The sequence below is a fragment of the Danio rerio genome, chromosome 9 (genome assembly GCF_052040795.2).
Source record: "Danio rerio strain M-AB ecotype USA chromosome 9, GRCz13ab, whole genome shotgun sequence".
Taxonomy (NCBI): Eukaryota; Metazoa; Chordata; class Actinopteri; order Cypriniformes; family Danionidae; genus Danio; species Danio rerio.
Window position 1 is genome coordinate 40,947,790 of NC_141029.1, and position 20,327 is coordinate 40,968,116.

General features: G+C 34.0%; 1 protein-coding gene across 1 annotated transcript in view; it reads left to right on the plus strand.

Annotated features, from left to right (window-relative positions):
• Positions 1 to 20,327, plus strand: part of cps1 (carbamoyl-phosphate synthase 1, mitochondrial) — a 110,978-nt gene that overhangs the window by 73,071 nt on the left and 17,580 nt on the right. Inside the window, exons 31-33 of the mRNA XM_087268186.1 lie at positions 3,579 to 3,686; positions 6,446 to 6,535; positions 6,805 to 6,975. Of these exons, the coding sequence (XP_087124312.1) occupies positions 3,579 to 3,686; positions 6,446 to 6,535; positions 6,805 to 6,975 (369 nt within the window). The remainder of the gene's footprint in view (positions 1 to 3,578; positions 3,687 to 6,445; positions 6,536 to 6,804; positions 6,976 to 20,327) is intronic.

Sequence of the window (20,327 nt, forward strand, 5' to 3'; positions counted from 1 at the left end):
ACACACCCACACATAATAAAAATAAAATAAGAGATGGCTCAGGCTGCTTCCATCTGGAAAATTGCTTGCAATATGTTCTGGCTCTTTTGTTTCATCCATTATTTCTCACCTAATCTCTGTGCAGAGTACAATTAAAAGTATGAAGTCATGTTTATTTTGCATTTCACTGGGTATAATCTTAAATGTTGGCTGTTTTGCTTTGAACTACACTAATAGAAAAATGTGTTGTGACACAGAATTGCATTTAAGCCTTATGATTGGCTGAACTCTGAATCTGACTCTTCATACCCAACTGAAACTGTTTTAGAAATTGCTATCAAATATACAGTCATCTGCCACTTTATTAGGTACACCTTACTAGTACCAAGTTTTCCCCCTTTTGACATGAACTCAACAAGGTACTGGAAATATTCCTCAAAGATTTTGGTTCATATTGACTGGATAGCATCACAGTTGCTGCAGATTTGTCGGCTGCACATCCATGATGTGAATCTCCCGTTTTATCACATTCCTAAGGTGCTCTATTAGATTGAGATCTGGTAACTGAGGAGGCCATTTGAATACAGTGATCTCATTGTTATGTTCAAGAAACCAGTCTGATATGATTGGAGCTTTATGACATGGCGTGTTATCTTGCTGGAAGTAGCCATCAGAATATGGGTACATTGTGGTCATAAATGGATGGACATGGTCAGCAACAATACTCAGGTAGGTTGTGGTGTTTACACTATGCTCAATAGGTACTAATGGGCCAAAAGAGTGCCAAGAAAATACCCCCCACACCATTACACCACCACCAGCCTAAAACAGTGATACAAGGCAGGATGTTTTCATGTTGTTGACGCCAAATTCTGACGCTACCATCCAAATGTCACAGCAGAAATTGAGACTCATCAGACCAGGCCACGTTTTTCCAATCTTCTATTTTTTCAATTGTCCTCAGTTTCCTGTTCTTAGCTGACAGGAGTGGCACCTAGTGTAGTCTTCTGCTGCTGTAGCCCATCTGCTTCAAGATTGGATTTGTTGTGTGTTCAGAGATGCTCTTCTGCATACTTCGGTTGTAACAAGTGGTTATTTGAGTTACTGTTGTCTTTCTATCACCTCAAAACAGTCTGGCCCCAAAGTCATTTGGGCCCACATAAATGCTGCTCACTGGATAATTTCTCTTTTTCAAACCATTCTCTGTAAACCTAGAAAAGGTTGTGCGTGAAAATCCCAGTAGATCAGCAATTTCTGAAATACTCAGACAATCTCGTCTGGCACCAACAACAAACATGCCACTTTCAAAGTCATTGAATCACCTTTCTTCCCCATTCTGATGCTCGATTTGGACTGCAGCAGATCTTCTTGACCATGTCTACATGACAAAATGCATTGAGTTGCTGCCATGTGATTGGCTTATTATACAATAGGTTTGCGTTAACAAGCAGTTGGACAGGTGTACCTAATAAAGTGGCCAAACAAAAGCAAACAAAACAAAACTTAATCACTTAGAGAATTTACTTTTACAAACTAGTAATTACTTGATTAATTAATGATATTTCTTAGCTAAAACTTTAAATGGTTAATTTACCCAAAAATAAAAAAACAGTGCTCATGTACTGACCCTGAAATCCAAGCTATTCCCTTCTTTCTTTTTTTTGTCAAACAAAATAAAAAAAAGAATGACCTTGTTGCAATTGAGCATAATGGCAGTGAATAGCAACCAACATTAAGCTTTGAAAGTTTTTAAAATGTCAAAGGACTGTCATTTGCTGACAAACTTAAACATAATGTATAAAGTATACTGACAGTAAGCTTTTGTGCAAAACTGCATGCTCTAATGTTTGTAAAAAGTTACAAGCATGGCAGGTCACTTCGACCCATAGACTCGCACACACAAAAACACTCAAGCTGTGATAAGTCAAGGTAAACAGAAACGCTGTAGAACATACAATATGTACTTGCTTCTCTGAGGTAAAACCTGTTATGTTCATTGTAGCAGAAAGTTGTCATTCATCTGTCAACTGTCATTCTGACTTTCATCTGACAACTAGGGCTGAGGTGTAAAGCTACTCGACTCAGTAAAGAATCTACACTTACTTTTTAGAGAATTTTCGATCTGCTATTTTCATGATTTATCATAACAGTCTATGTGTTCTTTTTCTTTCTCATTTTAAACTTATACTACAGTGGTTTTTCAGTATGTGATGCTTACTGCACGGTTATTATGCACAAGTCCTGAAATTTATGGAATATCATTGTATTTTAAAAGTGTATTTCAGACATTTAAAAATACATCCTTTTAATATTGTTTTTGTTTGTTTGCTGATAAAAATCTTAGTTTTTGTTTATGTATTTTTCTATAACTATTATTGTTGTGGTCCGACTATATTCCATTCCATTTTATCCCTTTCAAGCTTATTGGCTGGCAGTCAGACTATACCTGTTCAATATGGCTATTGGCTAATATGTCAGGATAATCTAAATAATAGGAGCTTTGGCTTCAAAATGACCACTTCAAAAACTGGGTGTTTGTAAAATGACTTTCAAGCTATCAAATATAGGAGTGGGAGTTTTCGCAGCCACACAAACAGTTAGTAGCAAGATGATTTTCAAAATCTATTGTTGTTTTCTTAGAGGGTATGAAAGTCAAGCAAAATGATATTTGCGCTCAAACCATTTTATTAATGTTATTAGTATTAATGCGTAACAGTGACCTGTTTATTTATTTATTTTTCATTATGTCATGGAAATTCAGCCTTTTAGACAATAAAGGTCAGGAAATTTGATATTTCAACACAATCTCACAGTAATTTTTAACTTTGATTTAGTAGCTAATTCTTATGAATTCCTTTGATCTCATTCGTACAATTTTGTATGATTAGCTTATCACTAAGCCCACATGGAATCTGTGAGCGCAGAAATCCACACATTTCTGCAGATTTTTAGACAATCATTTATTCTATTTATTTAGTCTATTTATTTAGTTGTGTGTAAATGTGTGTACATTTTTTTGTTTTTATATTAATTTCAGTAATATTACTGACTAATATGAAAATTTTAATTTGATTGGTTTACAATACAGTTTGTAAAGTAATATCTTCTGTCTTTTAGTAGATATATTATATAAGAAACTTGCTTTGTTTGAATCTAACTGGATTTGCATTGTAAACAATAAAGTTAAAAAAGTATTTCATAAATTCAGTTTTTAGTTCTGATACTCCCAAAATCATTCGGCATAAATTCAAAGATTTTATTTAATTTTTTTACAAAATTCTTTGCAGAAATAGCAAAAAAAAAGTCAGGAGATTCTGTTCTGGCCCTACAGTGATGATTGGGGTGCCACATGTTCTTAAAAAAATAAAAAAAAAAACAATAAAAAAATAAAATAAAAAAAATTATATATATATATATATATATATATATATATATATATATATATATATATATATATATATATATATATATATATATATATATATATATATTGTATAGCACTAGTGTTGTACGTGAGACAATGCATGATTTTCATGAAGCATATCTAAACAAGGGTTGCAGTAAATGACAGCTCTTTTTATGTACAATTGTGGTTCCAGGTTCTGGCTCATGCTATCACAGAGCATGTGGAGGATGCAGGAGTGCACTCAGGAGACGCCACACTCATGCTGCCCACCCAGACCATCAGCCAGGGGGCTCTGGAGAAGGTGCCAGCCTCATTTTCATTCACAAAAGCTTGCTGTGTCCATTCTGGTTTGCACCTTGTTCAGTCACACACGTCTATTTTTTGCCAGTCCACATTTTTCACAAGGCTCCTACAAATCACCTTCATTTAGTTTTTGAACACAAAAGAAGATATTTTGAAGAATGTTGGAAACCTGTAACCATTGACATCTATTGTATTTGTTTTTCTACTACAGAAGTGAATGGTTATGGGTTTTCAGCCTTCTTCTTCTTTAAATATCTTCTTTAGTGTTCAACAGAATAAAAAAAAATATATAAATGCTTATAAATAATGAGTAAATAGCTGAACTATCCCTTTAACAGTATCTATAAGGGAAAGGGCTAAAACCTCTTGGTTGTGTTTTTACATATACAGTGGTCCCTCATTTATCGTGGGGGTTACGTTGTAAAAATAGCCTGCAATAGGCCCTTCATTTTTTACTATTTTTATAGATGTTTTAAGGCTTTAAAACCCCAACTGCACACTTTATACACTTATCTCAGACAGGCATTGACATTTTCACACTTTTCTCTCTTGTTTAAACACTCTCAAAGTTTCCTGGAAAAATAGGCCAGAATTATAGAATGAAACCAAAGATCAAAACCTGTTGTCAGGCGCAAACATTCATTGCTATCAGCAAAAGGTTCATAAAGCTTTTTAGATTTTGTGCTGATTATGTAGCATCCAGCATAATGTTCTTTTTCCTGCAGTTACTGATACACAAAGCGAAAGAATCCATCCTTAAGAGGGTCGTACACTGGATGTGCACTCGCATGTTATTTAAAATGATATTATTAAGATGCTGCTCTGTGACATTGGCTGCATGCGAAACCACCTACTTCTCAGTAGGTACTGCATTTGAGTTTAAACAAACTACTCAGCTGTTAGAAAAGTACAATCTATATAGTATGAATGTGAGCAATATGAATGGAACTCGGATGTACTACATTCGTCGTTTTGTCATGAACACGTGACCTACCTGCATGAGTACCTTCACTCCCATTCATGAATTCTCTCGCATGGCATAATAGGATAGTGTCCATCCGATGCATAATTCAGAATCTTCGCCGGAAGTAGGTCTTCTGGGTACTTCTCGCATACTGATTTTCGAATTCGGACATACTGCTCGACTCGCATACTGATTGTAGCGTACTATATTGAAGTATGCGATTCAAATTCGGAGTAATAGCTGGGCACAGCATACCGCTGCCAACTTGCGGCAACAATGTACAAAGATTCAAAGCACATCGTGGCGTGGCGCATCCGGTGTGTCACCATTTTATGATGGTCTTGCTCCGGACAGTTACACTTTTTGCATCATTGTTGGAACTCACACTGCTAGCAATGGAAGATTTATTTTAATTTGGCAGGCTAAACACATTCTGTACTTTACAGAGACACAAGGGAGATTGATTAACAATGGTATACATCCAATCAGGACACAGAACACAATGCACTGTAAAAACAGATAAAAATAAAAAAAGCATGTCAAATTGCACAAAAAAATCCGTAACACTGCTAAACAGCAAACAGTGAGGGACATTATAGAGAGGGACCACTGTATACAAAGTAATTTAAGACTTTATTACATCATTTGCAGTGCTTCGCAGAAGGGGGGTGGAGCTTAAGATATATTTTAACGTGCTTTGCTCACTATGGCACTGGTCACAATGGCACATTTGTCAGTGAACAAAACTATCTTTAAAGGTTTATTGGTTATTGTTAAAACTCAACCTGACTTTATGCATATCAGTTTGTTTCTTCTTTATTTTTATTTTTATTTTTTTCATTTTTTTGCTGTTGACGGTGTACCAGGTTTTAATATCAGGTGTTTTTTTTTTAAACAAACACACTTATTTTTTTAGTTTAACAGGTTATTTACTGTCCTCATGAATAAACAATTCAACAGAACATTTCTGTAATGTTATGCACGTCCTCACAATCCTGGATTAACATCTACAGGTATGTTGATCCTGGAACATCATGTTTTTTAGAAAATGTAAACCATATCTATTCCCTACCCCTAAACCCAACCATAACTTTAAATTATTCCCAAAATCAGAGGATAACAATCAAGTAGAAGTGCATAAACCTAACTGTAAGCCTAAATTTACCATAAATTCCCACAAGGCCCTTAATTATGATTGGCTGATTGGGTTGTTGTTCCAGGATCAACATAGATTTTAATCCAGGAACATGTCCTACTTGGTGAAATCAAGTTGGCAGTATTGTAACAATGACAATCTCTGTGCTGGCACAAACACTGCAGTCTAAACAGAAACAAAATCTGCAGCTAGTCTAAAAAAATGCCAGTGTCATTTTTAATCTAAAGTTTTTTTTCTCTTCAGAATAGTGTGGTCTTGATTGTGTTTTATCACGAGCCGCAGATGTGACTTTTCATTCTCCTTCAAGCTGAATCAAAGGGGCCTGTCAAAAATAGTTTGTGCAGTCTGCTACTTAAAACACATCTGACAAAGCGTGTTTATTCCCTGCAAACTTACCAACAGCCTCTCAGAGGGCCAGCAGTCAGTCACAGGCTGCTCTTTTCATCCGCTCTCAGTTTATCAGAGTTGATACCAAACTTTTAGTACTTGGTATGTAGTTTCAAGCTATATATTTGATTGGTGTTTATCTGACAAGACATGCATTACTCAGACTATGATCTATGTGTTCTGCTTGTGCATATGTAAAGAGTTTGAGTTATTGCTTGTCATTTTTATAAATATATACATCTTATTTCAGGTGAAGACTGCGACTCAGAAAATTGCAAAGGCGTTTGAGATTTCGGGGCCATTTAACACTCAATTTTTAGTAAAAGGCAATGATGTAATGGTAAGTTATTGCTGCTCAGTTCTTCTTGAAAAATGTCTGTACTGTAAGTGAGAATGATATGATTTGATCATACATTTTTCATGGCAAGTAGACTAATAATATTTAGACACATTTCAGATCCAGAGTAATCGTTTTGCCATATTCATTCACTTTGTAAACATTTTTTTCCGTTGAAAAACATTACATATTAGTAAGGAATAAGTAAATCATTCAGCCCTATAGTTATAATACGTCTGCTGGTAACTCAGAATCATATGTCTCTGTTTCAGGTGATCGAGTGTAACCTGCGCGCCTCTCGATCCTTTCCTTTCGTTTCTAAAACTATCGGTGTGGACTTCATTGATGTGGCCACCAGGGTGATGGTGGGGGAGCGGATGGATGAGTCTCGTCTGCCCTCTCTCGAAAACCCAATCATTCCAGTGGATTTTGTTGGCATTAAGGTATGTGCATAAAGTATATACAAAAATTTATATATTTTTTAAACATATATCGAGAACAAGAGTACAAATATTAAATTAACAGGGTTACCACGCTTCTTGAAAAGACTTAAATTCATACATATGGAATTAAGGACTGGAAAGTACTTAAAAACAAACAGGCTCTTGAAAGTGCTTTAATTAAATTAGAAAATAAGTATGTTTATGGTGTTATTTAAGCAATTTTACTGTCCAAAACAGAACAAAAGAAAGATAAATTCTTAATTTAAAAATCCTAAAAGTCAATATTTTAGAATAATAATGATAAAAGAAATGCATATTATATCAACATTTTAGAAACCACAATTTAATATTTCCTGTATTTAATTAATAAATTTTATAAATTTTTTTTGAACATGACTGTTTAAAACTCTCTATTTTTAAAATGACACCATTACTGTGGCATAAAATAATTATGAATGTTATGGCAAATTACAGTAAAAAAAAAAACAATGGACAAAAACAATTAAAATATATTTTAAAACATAGATAGGATCAACTATACATACAATAAAATAAAAAAAATAAAAAACTGCCAACAAATAAAAGGCTAAATAATATTGTGACTTAAAAACTACAATTGTACAATCTGCATCACACAATACAGTCTATTTTGAGCTTTGTAAATGTAATGAATTAGCTCAAAGAGAATTAAAGATTCATTTGAGAGGGGGTTCAAAAAGAGAGACTTTAATTATGGCTATTGCTATCTGAAATAAAAGGCAATTTATGTTTAAGCAGGGTAGCAAGATCAACGTTTAAGACATGAGATTCATAAATATGAACAGGCACCTTTATACTAAATGAAACTTTGTTGACTAATCTAACACTTAACACAAACACACATTCATACAAGTGTAAAGAAAGTTAAATAAGAGTTTGAGAGAGTGTAAGGTAACACTTTATTTTGATGGTCCATTTACGTATTAGTAGTGTCTGCTTAATATCTATTAATACTGCTCTTCAACAGACATTTAACCGACTATAAGAAACTTTACAGATGTCAACTTACACTACCCCTAACCCCAACCCTATCAAAATAAAGTGTGACCGAGTGTAATAATGGAAAAACCTCGGATTTTGTAAGACCAAATCAAGCGAACCACAAATAATCAATTGAATCCTTCTATGTTCTCTTTAGGTTTACATTTAGTTTACACCAGTTCAGTTGTAGTCTGGAAGTGTTATTTGCGTTCCTTTTGTAATGTGAAGAACTCCCTCTGTTGAACGCGTGGTTAGCCGGTTGTCAGTTTTCTGTCCTCGCGAGGCTTGGAGTGGGGTATAGTCAGTCATTTTAAATTTTGAAGTGGCAAAATGGCTTGTCGTATTGACTACTGGTTTTGCAGAGCACTAAACTTAACTAGATTCTCGGCGGAAAAGAAAGAAAGAAAGGTATCAGAAATGGGAATGTCTGAGCTGTGCGAATAATCCATTTTGTCTGGGTCCCCATCTGCTCCCGGGAGTCCTCAAGCTTTTACAAGCTTTTATAAGGATGGTTTTGTACCCACCCTCCGGAGCTAAGTTGACCAATGAGAAGTTAACTCCCCCGAGGTGCATTTTATAGTCTTTGTTCCAAAGCGGGGGGGGATTTGCATAGGGATTCTTGGATTTGGATTACAACTGACCATCTAGTCTTTTCCTGGGTAGAAGTTGAGGTGTATTAATTGTTGAATAAAAGCAGAATAATTATGTGTCTGATTGGCCACAATTATTACATAAAGAAAAAGAATGAATTTGCTGGAACAAGGTGTTGGTCTATATTTGACAATAAAACATGGGTCCCAAATTATCTTGAACTGGTTAAATGAACTTCTAGACAGTCTTATTTTTTCCAACTTTAGGAAGAAGAGGGTATCACAGATTCACTGTGGTGGGTTTGGAGGTTTCTGATCCTTCCGCCTAAGCAATATTAGTCGTTTGGCCAGGAGCACAATAAAAGCTATGCACTATGGCATTTTAATGTAAATCTTAAGTGTAAGTGAAATGTTAAGTACTTTCATGGCGTTACATATGCTAATGGTGTGAATCACAATGGTGCTTGATTTGAATTAATGGTGCTTTAAAAAGTCTTGTTGTTTATAAAATAGTGGGAACACCAAAATTGCTAAATATTATTAGAGTTTAAGAATGACGGTTTTATATATTACATAGGTAGTTTTCAATCACATGGTTCTGGTGACGTGCAAAATTTAGATGGAGGGAAGTAAAAAAAAAAAAACGTAACGGGAGACAAGGAGGAAAGTCCCTATTTTTGCAATTTATACCACATTTTAAAGTAAATAAAAATAGAAAATAATCATATATGTTGACATGATCATGATCATGAAGAGAGCTGATCTTTCTACTGAACTAAAACATATTTGCCTGTCATTGAGGCGGTAGATACTGTATAATTACGTTACATGAAAATACTATAGTGTTTGGAAGTATGCTATAGATAATTACTTGAATTAAACTGCCATAGTCATTATATTATTGCTGTGGTATGACCCAACTGTAGTAATGAAGTTATTCAATTGACCTTATTCTTCAATGCGGAAGTGCGCTCATCTTTGCTATTGTTTTAGAACTTCCAATTGAGTTTCCAATGGGAGAAATGACTAGGAATAATAAAAGGCAGAAATGATCAAACTACTTGATCTACAAACAAGTGTTTGCATGATAATACAGACAAAGTAGAATAATATAATAAAATATAAAATATCAGAAAATATCAGTTTGCAACATCAAGCAGCAAAACGAGCTATTTTTAACATCTAAAAATAAATGGAAGTGAATGAGACCGTAAGTCTCGAGCCAAAGATTAAAATGGCTGCGCCCACTCATATGCGGTTTTCTACGCTATAATCCTAATGCACCACAGTTTACACTAACATTACAGTATTTATTACAGTTTATCAGTTTACTATGCTGCAGTATTCTGTAGCATTCATTAACAAAGAGTCATACACATTATACACTTTACTATGTGGTTCAAAAACATGTTTATTATAAGTTACTATAGTTTTTTCCCCATGCAGATATCTTCCAGACATCACGGAATAACAGATGAAAGCATACAAAAGCGTGGATGCATATTCTACATAATTCTTTATTTATTTTTGTAAGGGGGGAAAAATGCTCCACAATAATAACAGTTTAGTTTTGTCGCAGGGGTTACATGTACCATCAACAAATATTCACTACTGCTGTGCATATAGATGTTATGTTATGGTTGTTTATTCTGCCGAAACGCCAGTAAAGACTTGGATTATTGCAAAACAAGACACTGACTTCATTGCAGTGAATACATGGCAGAGTACGTCATTTATATTCTCCTGGATTTTGTATAAGTGTGGTGGTGTTTGCATCTGATTTTTATATACAACACATTAGCATATTTATATCTAAGTCTATATATAAACTTCATAAGTACTGTCAAACTAATTATCGTGTTCTAAAAAGGTTTTTACACATGGATGTATTGAAAAAAAATGTTTATTACATGCTGCCTTTTCTTCCATTTTTTAGCCAGTTTCTTGAACTAAAACTTTGGAAGTCTATAAAAGCTGTTCGGCATTTCATATTTTGGCTGATTTAAACAATTATAAACAACACAAAACTGAAATATTTTTTATGTAGTATTTATGTAGAAGAACCACTTCCTGCCCTCCATCTGAATTTCACACGTCATCCATGATGTCATGTGAAAACAACCTCTAAATATATTCTAAAACACATTCATTCTTAAGATGGAAAGCTTTTTCTTTAGCAGGCATTTTTCCAGTCTTCAGTGTCATGTGATTTTTTCTAAATAAATACTGAATTAATCAATATTTAAAGATTTTTTTTTGATGAATAAAATTCAAGTGAACATAATTTACTTAAAATAGAAACCGTTGTTATGTTCTAAAAATCTTTCCTTGCACTCTTTTGCTAAATTCCATGCATTTAATTCTTAATAAATATTTTTTTTTTTATTCTAATAAAACATAATGTTGCATTAATCATTTTTAGATAATAAAATATCAATATCATTTTCAAAAAGAATAGACCAATATTTTCAGTCTGTCCAAATGGAATAAGATGTTTAACACATTTGCAGACTATACTGCTGTAGATAATTTGTACTCCTGTTTGGCTTATTTGTCTTATCAAATAACTAGTTACTCTTTCCTGAGTGAGCCAGTTAATCGGCTTGTAAAGTGATTGATTGTACAATTAAATTACTGGAGTGTTAGAGCTGGTTTGTATCACAGGTTCAGGAGTCAGAGTTGTTACGTGAGTCTAAGACACTTGCCGCCTGAATGGTGTCTCTATTCTCCCAAAGTCATTTCCTGTGAAATGATCAAGGAGTTTCAGTGCAATAGCCGCAAAAGAGGAGCCAATCACAAGGGAATAATCCCCGTCTCCTGCCAATCTCAAAGTTTTAAATACCTCATTTAGTGCTGAGAAGAATTTTAAACAGCCAACTGGATGTTTCAGTTGAAGGGAAACGTATAGGGGATTTACACTCTCTTGCAAGATTAAAGATTCATTCACTCTCTCTTCTTCAAATGCATCTTCGTGATCTCTTTTTTTAAGTTTCCCAGAGGAAGGTAATGTCTTGAATAATACAAAAATTAACGTAATAACAGATTTCTGTTTCTAATAAATGCAATTCTTTTGCAAGTTTGTATTCATCAAAGAATTGAGACCAAAAAGTAAGTAGCACAACTGCTATCAATATGGATAAGGAATAATACTTATTTAGGAAGTCTGGATCACAGTCACAACATTTACATAGACATCAGTAATCTAATTATTTGACTTAATCTGAAAAAGGCAGTAATATGATTAAGGTGTTTACATGAGTTGCTTTTTAAATGTTCCTTTCATGATCCCATTTTACATGTTATTACACATAATTCGATTAACATCATTGCATCACCATGCTATCCACATTTCCTGTAATTTCAGGAATTTAATTTTACATTTTTTTACTTTAACTGCAGTTTGGCACTTTCACTTTTATTTAGGAACATTTCATGCATGCTCTCTGTGGCAAACGAGATATTGGATGCAAGTATGAACTGCTGGGAAAGTGTTTTGTTTTAACTAAATTTGATACTGCACACTGTATGGGAGACAAAAAAACCTCCGTATTTCACGCTGCAGGTGTCTGTGGTTCTTCACAGACTTGGTAAGTGCACAGAATAGTGTCAAACAGAAGTGTGTGTATAGACTATCCTGTCGCAAAATGCAGCGAAAATCCCACATGATGGTATTAGTTTGATTGCAGTGTTTACACGCTTGTCCATACTGTACATCACTTCTATAATACAACAAAAAGGCATACTTCAAATGTCTTAATTTAATTTTTGTTTAGTTCGATTATGACTTTAGTCGGATTAAGGTCATCAAAATAAATTAGAGTATTGTCTTAATCATATTAAGATTGAATTATTGGTGTCCATGTTAACATACTAAATATGATAACACAAGTTTTAAGTGTCATTTTTTTTATGAACTGGACAAAAACAACAACTGAAAGCTGAATTAGTACAGTAAGTTTTCCATTGATGTATACTTTGTTAGCTTATGAAAATATATTTCAGAGGTACAATTATTTGGAAATCTGAAATCGAAATAATGAGAAAATCACATTTAAAGTTGCCTAAATGAAGTACTTAGCAAAGAACATTACTAATTAAAAATGTAGTTTTGGTGTATTTACAGTAGGACATTTAGAAAATACAGTCACGGGACATGATGTTTACTTAATATTACAATAATTTTTGCTCCAGTTTCACAAATATAAAGTGACTCTTAAAACTACGGTAATGGCTGCTGTGCCATCACAAGCATTATTGTTTTTTTTAATATATTAATATGGAAAGTTATTATTTTTGATAAACTAATTGCAATTGGTGAGTACAAAAGAGCTTAAACATTTTTTAATATCATACACTGAACAGTAATACTCTCAGTGTTGGGGGGCAAGTTATTTTTTAAAGTAATGCATTACAATATTGAGTTACTCCTTAAAAAAGGTTACTTGCGTTAGTTACTTTTTGTAATAAGTATTGCGGTATTTTATTTTTGTCACTTTGACGTTACTTTTTATTACCTGGCTGAGGCTTTAACTCTTTCAGAACTATTTTTTTCGTTCTTTTTTTTTTAAATAGAGGAACTCTGCATTTAACAATGCACTGTATAACCTCCATTTACATAAAAATAATGTACACAAAAATATTTTAGGATACTAACTTCCTGACCCCAGAGTAATATATGCTGTATATACAGAGTATTGAAGGTTGAAAGCAATATGTTTTCTCCTTTTATACTATTTGTTATAAGTAAAATCACTATTCATTGAGACAATCCCTTTTCCTTTTCTTCTATGCATTCAAAATAATGAACACATTCTCTCATTGACTGCGTGATTTATTGCGACTACTTTTAATTCAGCAATTTATTTTTTGAAAGCTAATCAATTAAATTAAAAGAGTAAATTGCATTACATTTTCAAAACTGTAACTCAAATATTATTATTATTTTTTAAGTAATGCATTAACTTTACTTGTTACCTTGAAAAGTAATATTAATATGTTACTACACAACACTACTCTCCACCTTTTCAGCTTCTATCATCCAATCACATTGCAGTAACTGAGAGCAACTGGGCATGTGGATGTTGAGTTCAAGTCCTCTGTGGAAGGTTGCAATTTCTATACATTTTCAGTACAGTACAATCAATACAGAACTACCTAGTGGTTATTTCTTATGACCTGGTGTGCCATCATTAAATGTTCATCAGTGTTTTTGCTTTTTTAATATATGTAATGAATAGGGTTGGGTCTCGTTTGGGGTTATTTCGATACCGGTGCTAAATCGATACTTTTAAAATGGCACCGGTGCCAAAAAGGTGCTGGAACAGATACTTTTGAGCCACAAAAGTATGGTAGTTGACACGAGAAAATGACTGACACTGAAAAATATATTTTAATAATTTTACTTGAACAATTTAATTACATTTTGAGGTATACATCAATTCATATTTTATTTATTTGATTAGAATTGCATATATATTTATTTTTACCATTTTTTTGTTAGCATAAATGCAAAATTTGCATTTTGCAATTAACATTACATCAGCTTACTACTAACCTGTGGAAAGGCTGTCATAAAAATCAGGAAACACCTTTTTTTCAAGGGTTTGGGCTTGTAACTACCTTAACGTGGATGTCAGTAGTCTAATTATTTAAGGTGTGTACACGAGTTGCTTTTTAAATGTTCCATTTATGATCCTGTTTTACATGTTATAACACATAGATTGAGTAATGTCATTGTGTCACCACGCTATCCACATTTCCTCTGGAGTTTCATGTTATTTCAAGTGTTTCAGTTAAAATTTTTCAACTTTAACTGCAGTTCAGCACTTTCACTTTCTTTCAGCAACTTATTGTTCATGGCCCCGTAACAAACAAAGGTTTTGGATGACAATATGAAGTAAGGAGTTTTAATGTAATTTAATACCGCATGCTAAATGGAAAGAAAAAAACCTCCACATTTCGTTACGCGGGTGTCTGTGTTTTTTTAAAGGTAATGAAAAATTGCTGTTTATATGGTAGACTCTCAATCAGAGTATTGTCTTAGACACATTAAAATTGGAACATTGATTTCCATGTAAACGTACCCAGTGAAAGTGGCAACAAGAACAAACGCCTAACATCATCTACGGTGTCTGTATTTCATTATAAGTTGTTAAGAATTAAATATTTAGAGATGGTGTGACACAACATGTACCTATGTGTGCTTTTGATGTACCCCTTGATGCTTCTAACGTCCCTGTCGCAGCACTAGTGGCACCGAAATTCATATGCTGATTTGGTCTGGTGCATACAGTTGAAGCCAGAATTATTTGCCCCCCTAAATTATTAGCCTCCTTGTTTATTTTTCCCCCAATTTCTGTTTAATGAAGAGAAGATTTTTTTTTCAACACATTTCTAAACATAATAGTTTAAATAACTGATTTCAAATAACTGATTTATTTTATCTTTACCTTGATGAGAGTACATAATATTTTACTAGATATTTTTCAAGACACTTCTATACAGTTTAAAGTGACATTTAAAGGCTTAACTAGGTTAATTAGGTTAACTAGGCAGGTTAGGGTAATTAGGCAAGTTATTATATAACGATGGTTTATTCTGTTGACTATCCAAATAAATAAATAAATAAATAAAATAAAAATAGCTTAAATGGGCTAATAATTTTGACCTTGAAATGGATAAAAAAAAATTAACAACTGCTTTTATTCTAGCCAAAAAAAAAAAAACAAATAAGACTTTCTCTATAAGAAAAAAATATATATTATCAGACATACTGTGAAAATGTCCTTACTCTGTTAAATATCATTTGGGAAACATTTAAAAAAGAAGAAAAAAAAAAATCAAAGGGGACTAATAATTTTGACTTCAACTGTGGGTATGGCACCGGGTTTCAGTACCCAACTCTATTAATGAAGCTTCTGTGAACTGAACTGTTATATATTCTATTGTTAACACACAAAAAATAACATTTTGTAGTTGCAAATTAAATAGTTATTTAGTAAATGACAAAAAAATAGGTCAGTTAATTCAAGTCGCGCTCAAAACTTTTTTTTTTTTTTGTGGAGTGTTTATGTGCTTTAAACTTATAAATACAATCTTTTCTGACATGACTTGAATGCCACAAAGGTCAAGATGATCAAGTTCAAACTGAGCATCAAATGGGGAAAAAAAAAAAGTTGATTTAAGTTCCTTTGAAGATGCCATGGTTGTTGGTGCCAGACAAACTGCTCTGAGCATTTCAGAAACTATTGATCTTCTGGCATTTTCATGCACAACCATCTCTGGGGTTTAAAGAGAATGGAAAGTATCAAGTGAGCAGAAGTTCTGTGGGCGAAAATATGAGTCCACACTGATAAATTGTCATGTTTCATGTTTCCTCTTTTGTCAAGCTGGGCTTCATCTCAGAAATACAGCTCTGCCTTGCCTAACAAGTCCCCAATGTGAAGTCTTTACTGCTTTCCTCAGATGAAGGTCGGCGTGTAAGAGTTGTTCAAAGTGCATGGACACACTTTGCCTTTGTGCTTCATGAAAGTGCTCATTATCCTTGTTTGAGAACCTCTGCTTCTCAAATTAAGCAGAGTTTTTTGGGAAACACGTCTGCCGAGATAAACTCTCTCTCTCAAAAAAAAAAAAAAAACTAATACTGATTTTTCTCACTGGTGTTATGTGATACACTTGTCAGTGTACAATATTTGCAATTTCCTTCTGTAATGTATTCAGCGACCCATCGGGATCTGGAAGGCCTGGTTTCCATGCCAACTGCTGGCCTTTAAAGGAAGCTCTATAAATTGGTAATAGGGAAGACCACTCTTTGCTACTTGCTCTGGGATTCTCCTCGCAGGGTAGTCTGGATCCTTGGGGGGTTCAGTAGTAAATAATACATCTGCTGTGACGATGAACTCTCTCTGGAACCGTGCCCGGTGTGGAATAAAAGTAGTAGTAGTAGTAGTGGTAGAAAACTAGAAGTGTCCTTCACCTCCACGGTTCAGCATGGCAGAGATGCACGCTGGGATTTCTGCCACATTAACAGCCAACAATGCATCAATAACACAGAGAATCAAAGCTGCTTGTGTTTATTCCCACCGGTGCGGCTTCCTCTCGCATTTACATGCGTAAGTGAGGCTGGCTTATCCAGGGCTGATTAGATGGCTTCAAGGATGAGTTCCTGCATCAGAGGCCGAGGTGGTGTGCTAATCTGCGTCCCGTGTCCCCTGTGCTGGTAATGGGAGCTGTCTGCCTTTAATTGGAGGGATAAGGACGTCACTTCTCACCGGGCAATCAGCTCATAGCGTCACTCGAAAACTGCTTGAATGGAAGTCAATCTGCTCCCCTGTTGGTTCTGTCCGAAACATGTTCTGTATGCTAATACTCAGTACAACCAAAAACAGAAAGTCTTTCCCTTTACAAATGAAGTTTGCATAAAGCTGGGGTGTCCAAACTTGGTCCTGGAGGGTCAGTGTCCTGCATATTTTAGTTCCAACCCCAATTAAACGCACCTAAACCAGCTAATCAAGCTCTTTCTATGTTCACTAGAGCAGTGGTTCTCAAACTTTTTTCACCAAGTACCACCTTAGAAAAAAATTGTCTCTCCAAGTACCACCTTACGACGCTATTTTTTAACCAGTATTAAAAATAGCGTTGTGGGCCTAATTAAGCAGCTACAGGTGTGCACAGTTTAAAAACGATGCAGATTAATTCCTATTATTAAGAATATGTGTTATTGTCAGTCACTTTAAACATTTTAAATAGTCTGAACATTAACTGTGCTTGCAGGTAAAAAAAAAAAAAAAAAAAAACGTTTTAGTTAAAATGTGCTTTTAAAGGTTCATAAAAAATGGCGCTGTTCTTAAAAAGTAAAAAGAAAACTGCTGCACTTAAATTTAAAGTATTCATAATAGCCTATTCATCAAAAGCTGGAAATGTTGCTTGGACCTCATAAATATAGGCTATATGTCATATTCATACACTTTTAGACAAATCTTGAAATGTTAAATGTACATATGACAGGGTTCATACAGGCACAGCCTAATGAAAATCAATTCCAGCACCTTTTTTTTTTTCAAGACTGACATGCTATGTATTGAAGACCTGAAATGTATTCTCAGCAACCCATAAAACATTGCATAGGAATAGATACACATAAAAAACATTAATAATAATAATAATAATAATAATAATATTTATTAATCATATATTAATAATATAATAAACCTGCACTTAATGCTTGTGAAATCTTTTTTGTACTCAAGGAAAAATACTATTACACTGCTAAAATAACACAAATTTTAGTAAATAATACTAATATTAGGTAAAAGTACAAAGTACTCTTTTAAAAAGTACTAGTTGGTTACTTTTGAAAAAAAAATAATCTGATTTTCATTATGAAATCACTTTTTTTTAAAAGTGTAAAAAGGTGTAAACCTGATTGAATGGTTTAATTGCTTAAATCTCAAAGCTACATGTATAGGAATTTGCACTAACAAAGGAAGTATGGTCGATTTTTCATTTCATGACAATTAATCTTTTTTCAATAGCACTGGCAAAACTACCACATAAACTTTAAGGCCATAGAGACACTTTTTGCCCATTTTTAAACAATATTTTCAAGCTTTGAAAGGTTTAATTAAAGTATATGGTAAAAATATTTAAATTTAGCCTTTTATTTACATATTTTACACTATTTTTCTTTACAATATGGCAAATCTGTTTCTTAAATAGCTGTACATCACATGTAGATTTTATTTTACACTTGATCTTAATCTAAAATACAAAAAAAAAAAATAATACAAGTACACGGTCAGTAAAAAAAAATAAATAAATGACTTCATTTTACTTGAAGTATTTGAAATATGACAACACTACATTTATCAAAGCAGTGCTTTAAGAGCCTTATTGTTAATTTTGATAAATAAACAATACGTAACAACGAATGTTTTGACCTGTAATGCTTTAAGACAGATCATAATACAGCTAAATGTATAAATCACACAAATACCTCATCCAGAAACATTTCCAGCATAATTCTTTTGTCGTAAAGAAATAAGTTCCACCTTTGCTAAAAGTAAGTTTCACTTCACAATACAGCCAAATAAGAAGACCATTTGCATTGTCATCGATCATGCATCAATCTAATTCTAAATACTTGATAACTTTGAATACTTTTGACTAAATTTAGTCAAGGAATAAAGATAAATAATGTCTACTTTAATAGTGGAGAGATCGCGATTGTATTCAATCTGAGCACACATGCGATCATGAGAGGACTTGCAGTTCATTTGAAAAAAAAAAAGCCTATTTAGGAGCTCGCATATCTGTTTTAGCGATTTGCGTACATGAATGCGCTCTCTCGTGTTAAAATAAAGCACTCGCCACATTTGCAGAAATGAGTAATTGCGCAATACCAGTCTATGCGCAATACCTGCATTCCCGCGCCGCCATTCAGAATGTATTTAGAGGATTGACAGGTCAGAGGCGAGTCGACTGGCTGTCGGAGAGCGAAACGTGTATGTAGATCATCAAAAAGGCAGGAAATATGTCCGCAGTTTAATTACTCTGCTAGACATCTCTATAGTGAAAACATCCGAGAAGCATTATTCCAACAAAACATTTGTTTTTAAGTTGTTTTCTCTGTCTCTGCAACACAGAAAGCCTTTGTCCCGCCCTTACGTTTCACGCGACTAGAAAAGGTCGACTGTGATTGGCTACTTTTCATGTCTGTCAAATCACCTTCAGAATCAATGCTTAAACTTCGGAAACTGATTTTCAGCAGCTTATGTCACAAAGCACTAAAATAAACATTCTAAGCACAGCGTTGTGATCGTACGCTTCACCAAGCAGACAATGCTGATCACATCGATGTTATATTACGCATCAAAGGATTAAAAGTGTTAATTGTTTCTTTCATTATTTGGCGATTCCTCCGCGTACCACTAGGAGGAAGCCCGCGTACCACAGTTTGAGAACCACTGCACTAGAGACTTTCAGGTAGATGTGTTGTAGGAAGTTGGAGCTAAACTATGCTGGACAACAACACTCCAGGACAGAGGTTGGACACCCCTGGCTTAAAGCACATCACTAAAAATAAAATAAAAATTACAAGTCGCTAAATAGCAGAAGCTTTAAATTGTAAGATTGTCTAAACTCTTCTTTAAAAAAAAGGTTGAGCTAGAAGCTGATTCAACTTTCTAATCTGATTCAATTATTTATGCTAAGCTAAGCTGAAAGTGCTCACGACAGACCCGCTAATCAGCTGAATGGATTTATAAATGGTTAAACTCAACTGTTTAACTCTAGGAGCCAAAACAAAACTGAGATCTACTTTAATGGAATAGTCACCCAAAATGATATATACTGACCATTTACTCACCCCCAGGTGGTTCCAAACCTGTGTGAGGATATTTTGAGGAATGAAAATCAGTAGCCACCGACATTTATAGGCAGTGGTTTAGGTCCCTAACATTATTAAAAATATCTAGTTTTGTGTTCAATAGATTGTTTTGTATTCCCCAAATTATGAATGTATAACAGCATGATTCGTTTGGTTAAAATTACTGCATGTTGTGAGTTTGTGTTTCCTCCTGCTCATGTTTTGGCCTGTGGGTGGCAGTGGTGTAGCAGGTTTCTTGTTTTCTCACATGAGAAGTTTTCCTTTGATTGGTGAGAGTCACCCTAGCCTGTCGAATGCCCCTGCAACCATTAACCTTCTATTAAAAATGGACACATTAGACTTTTATTAAGCTTGTA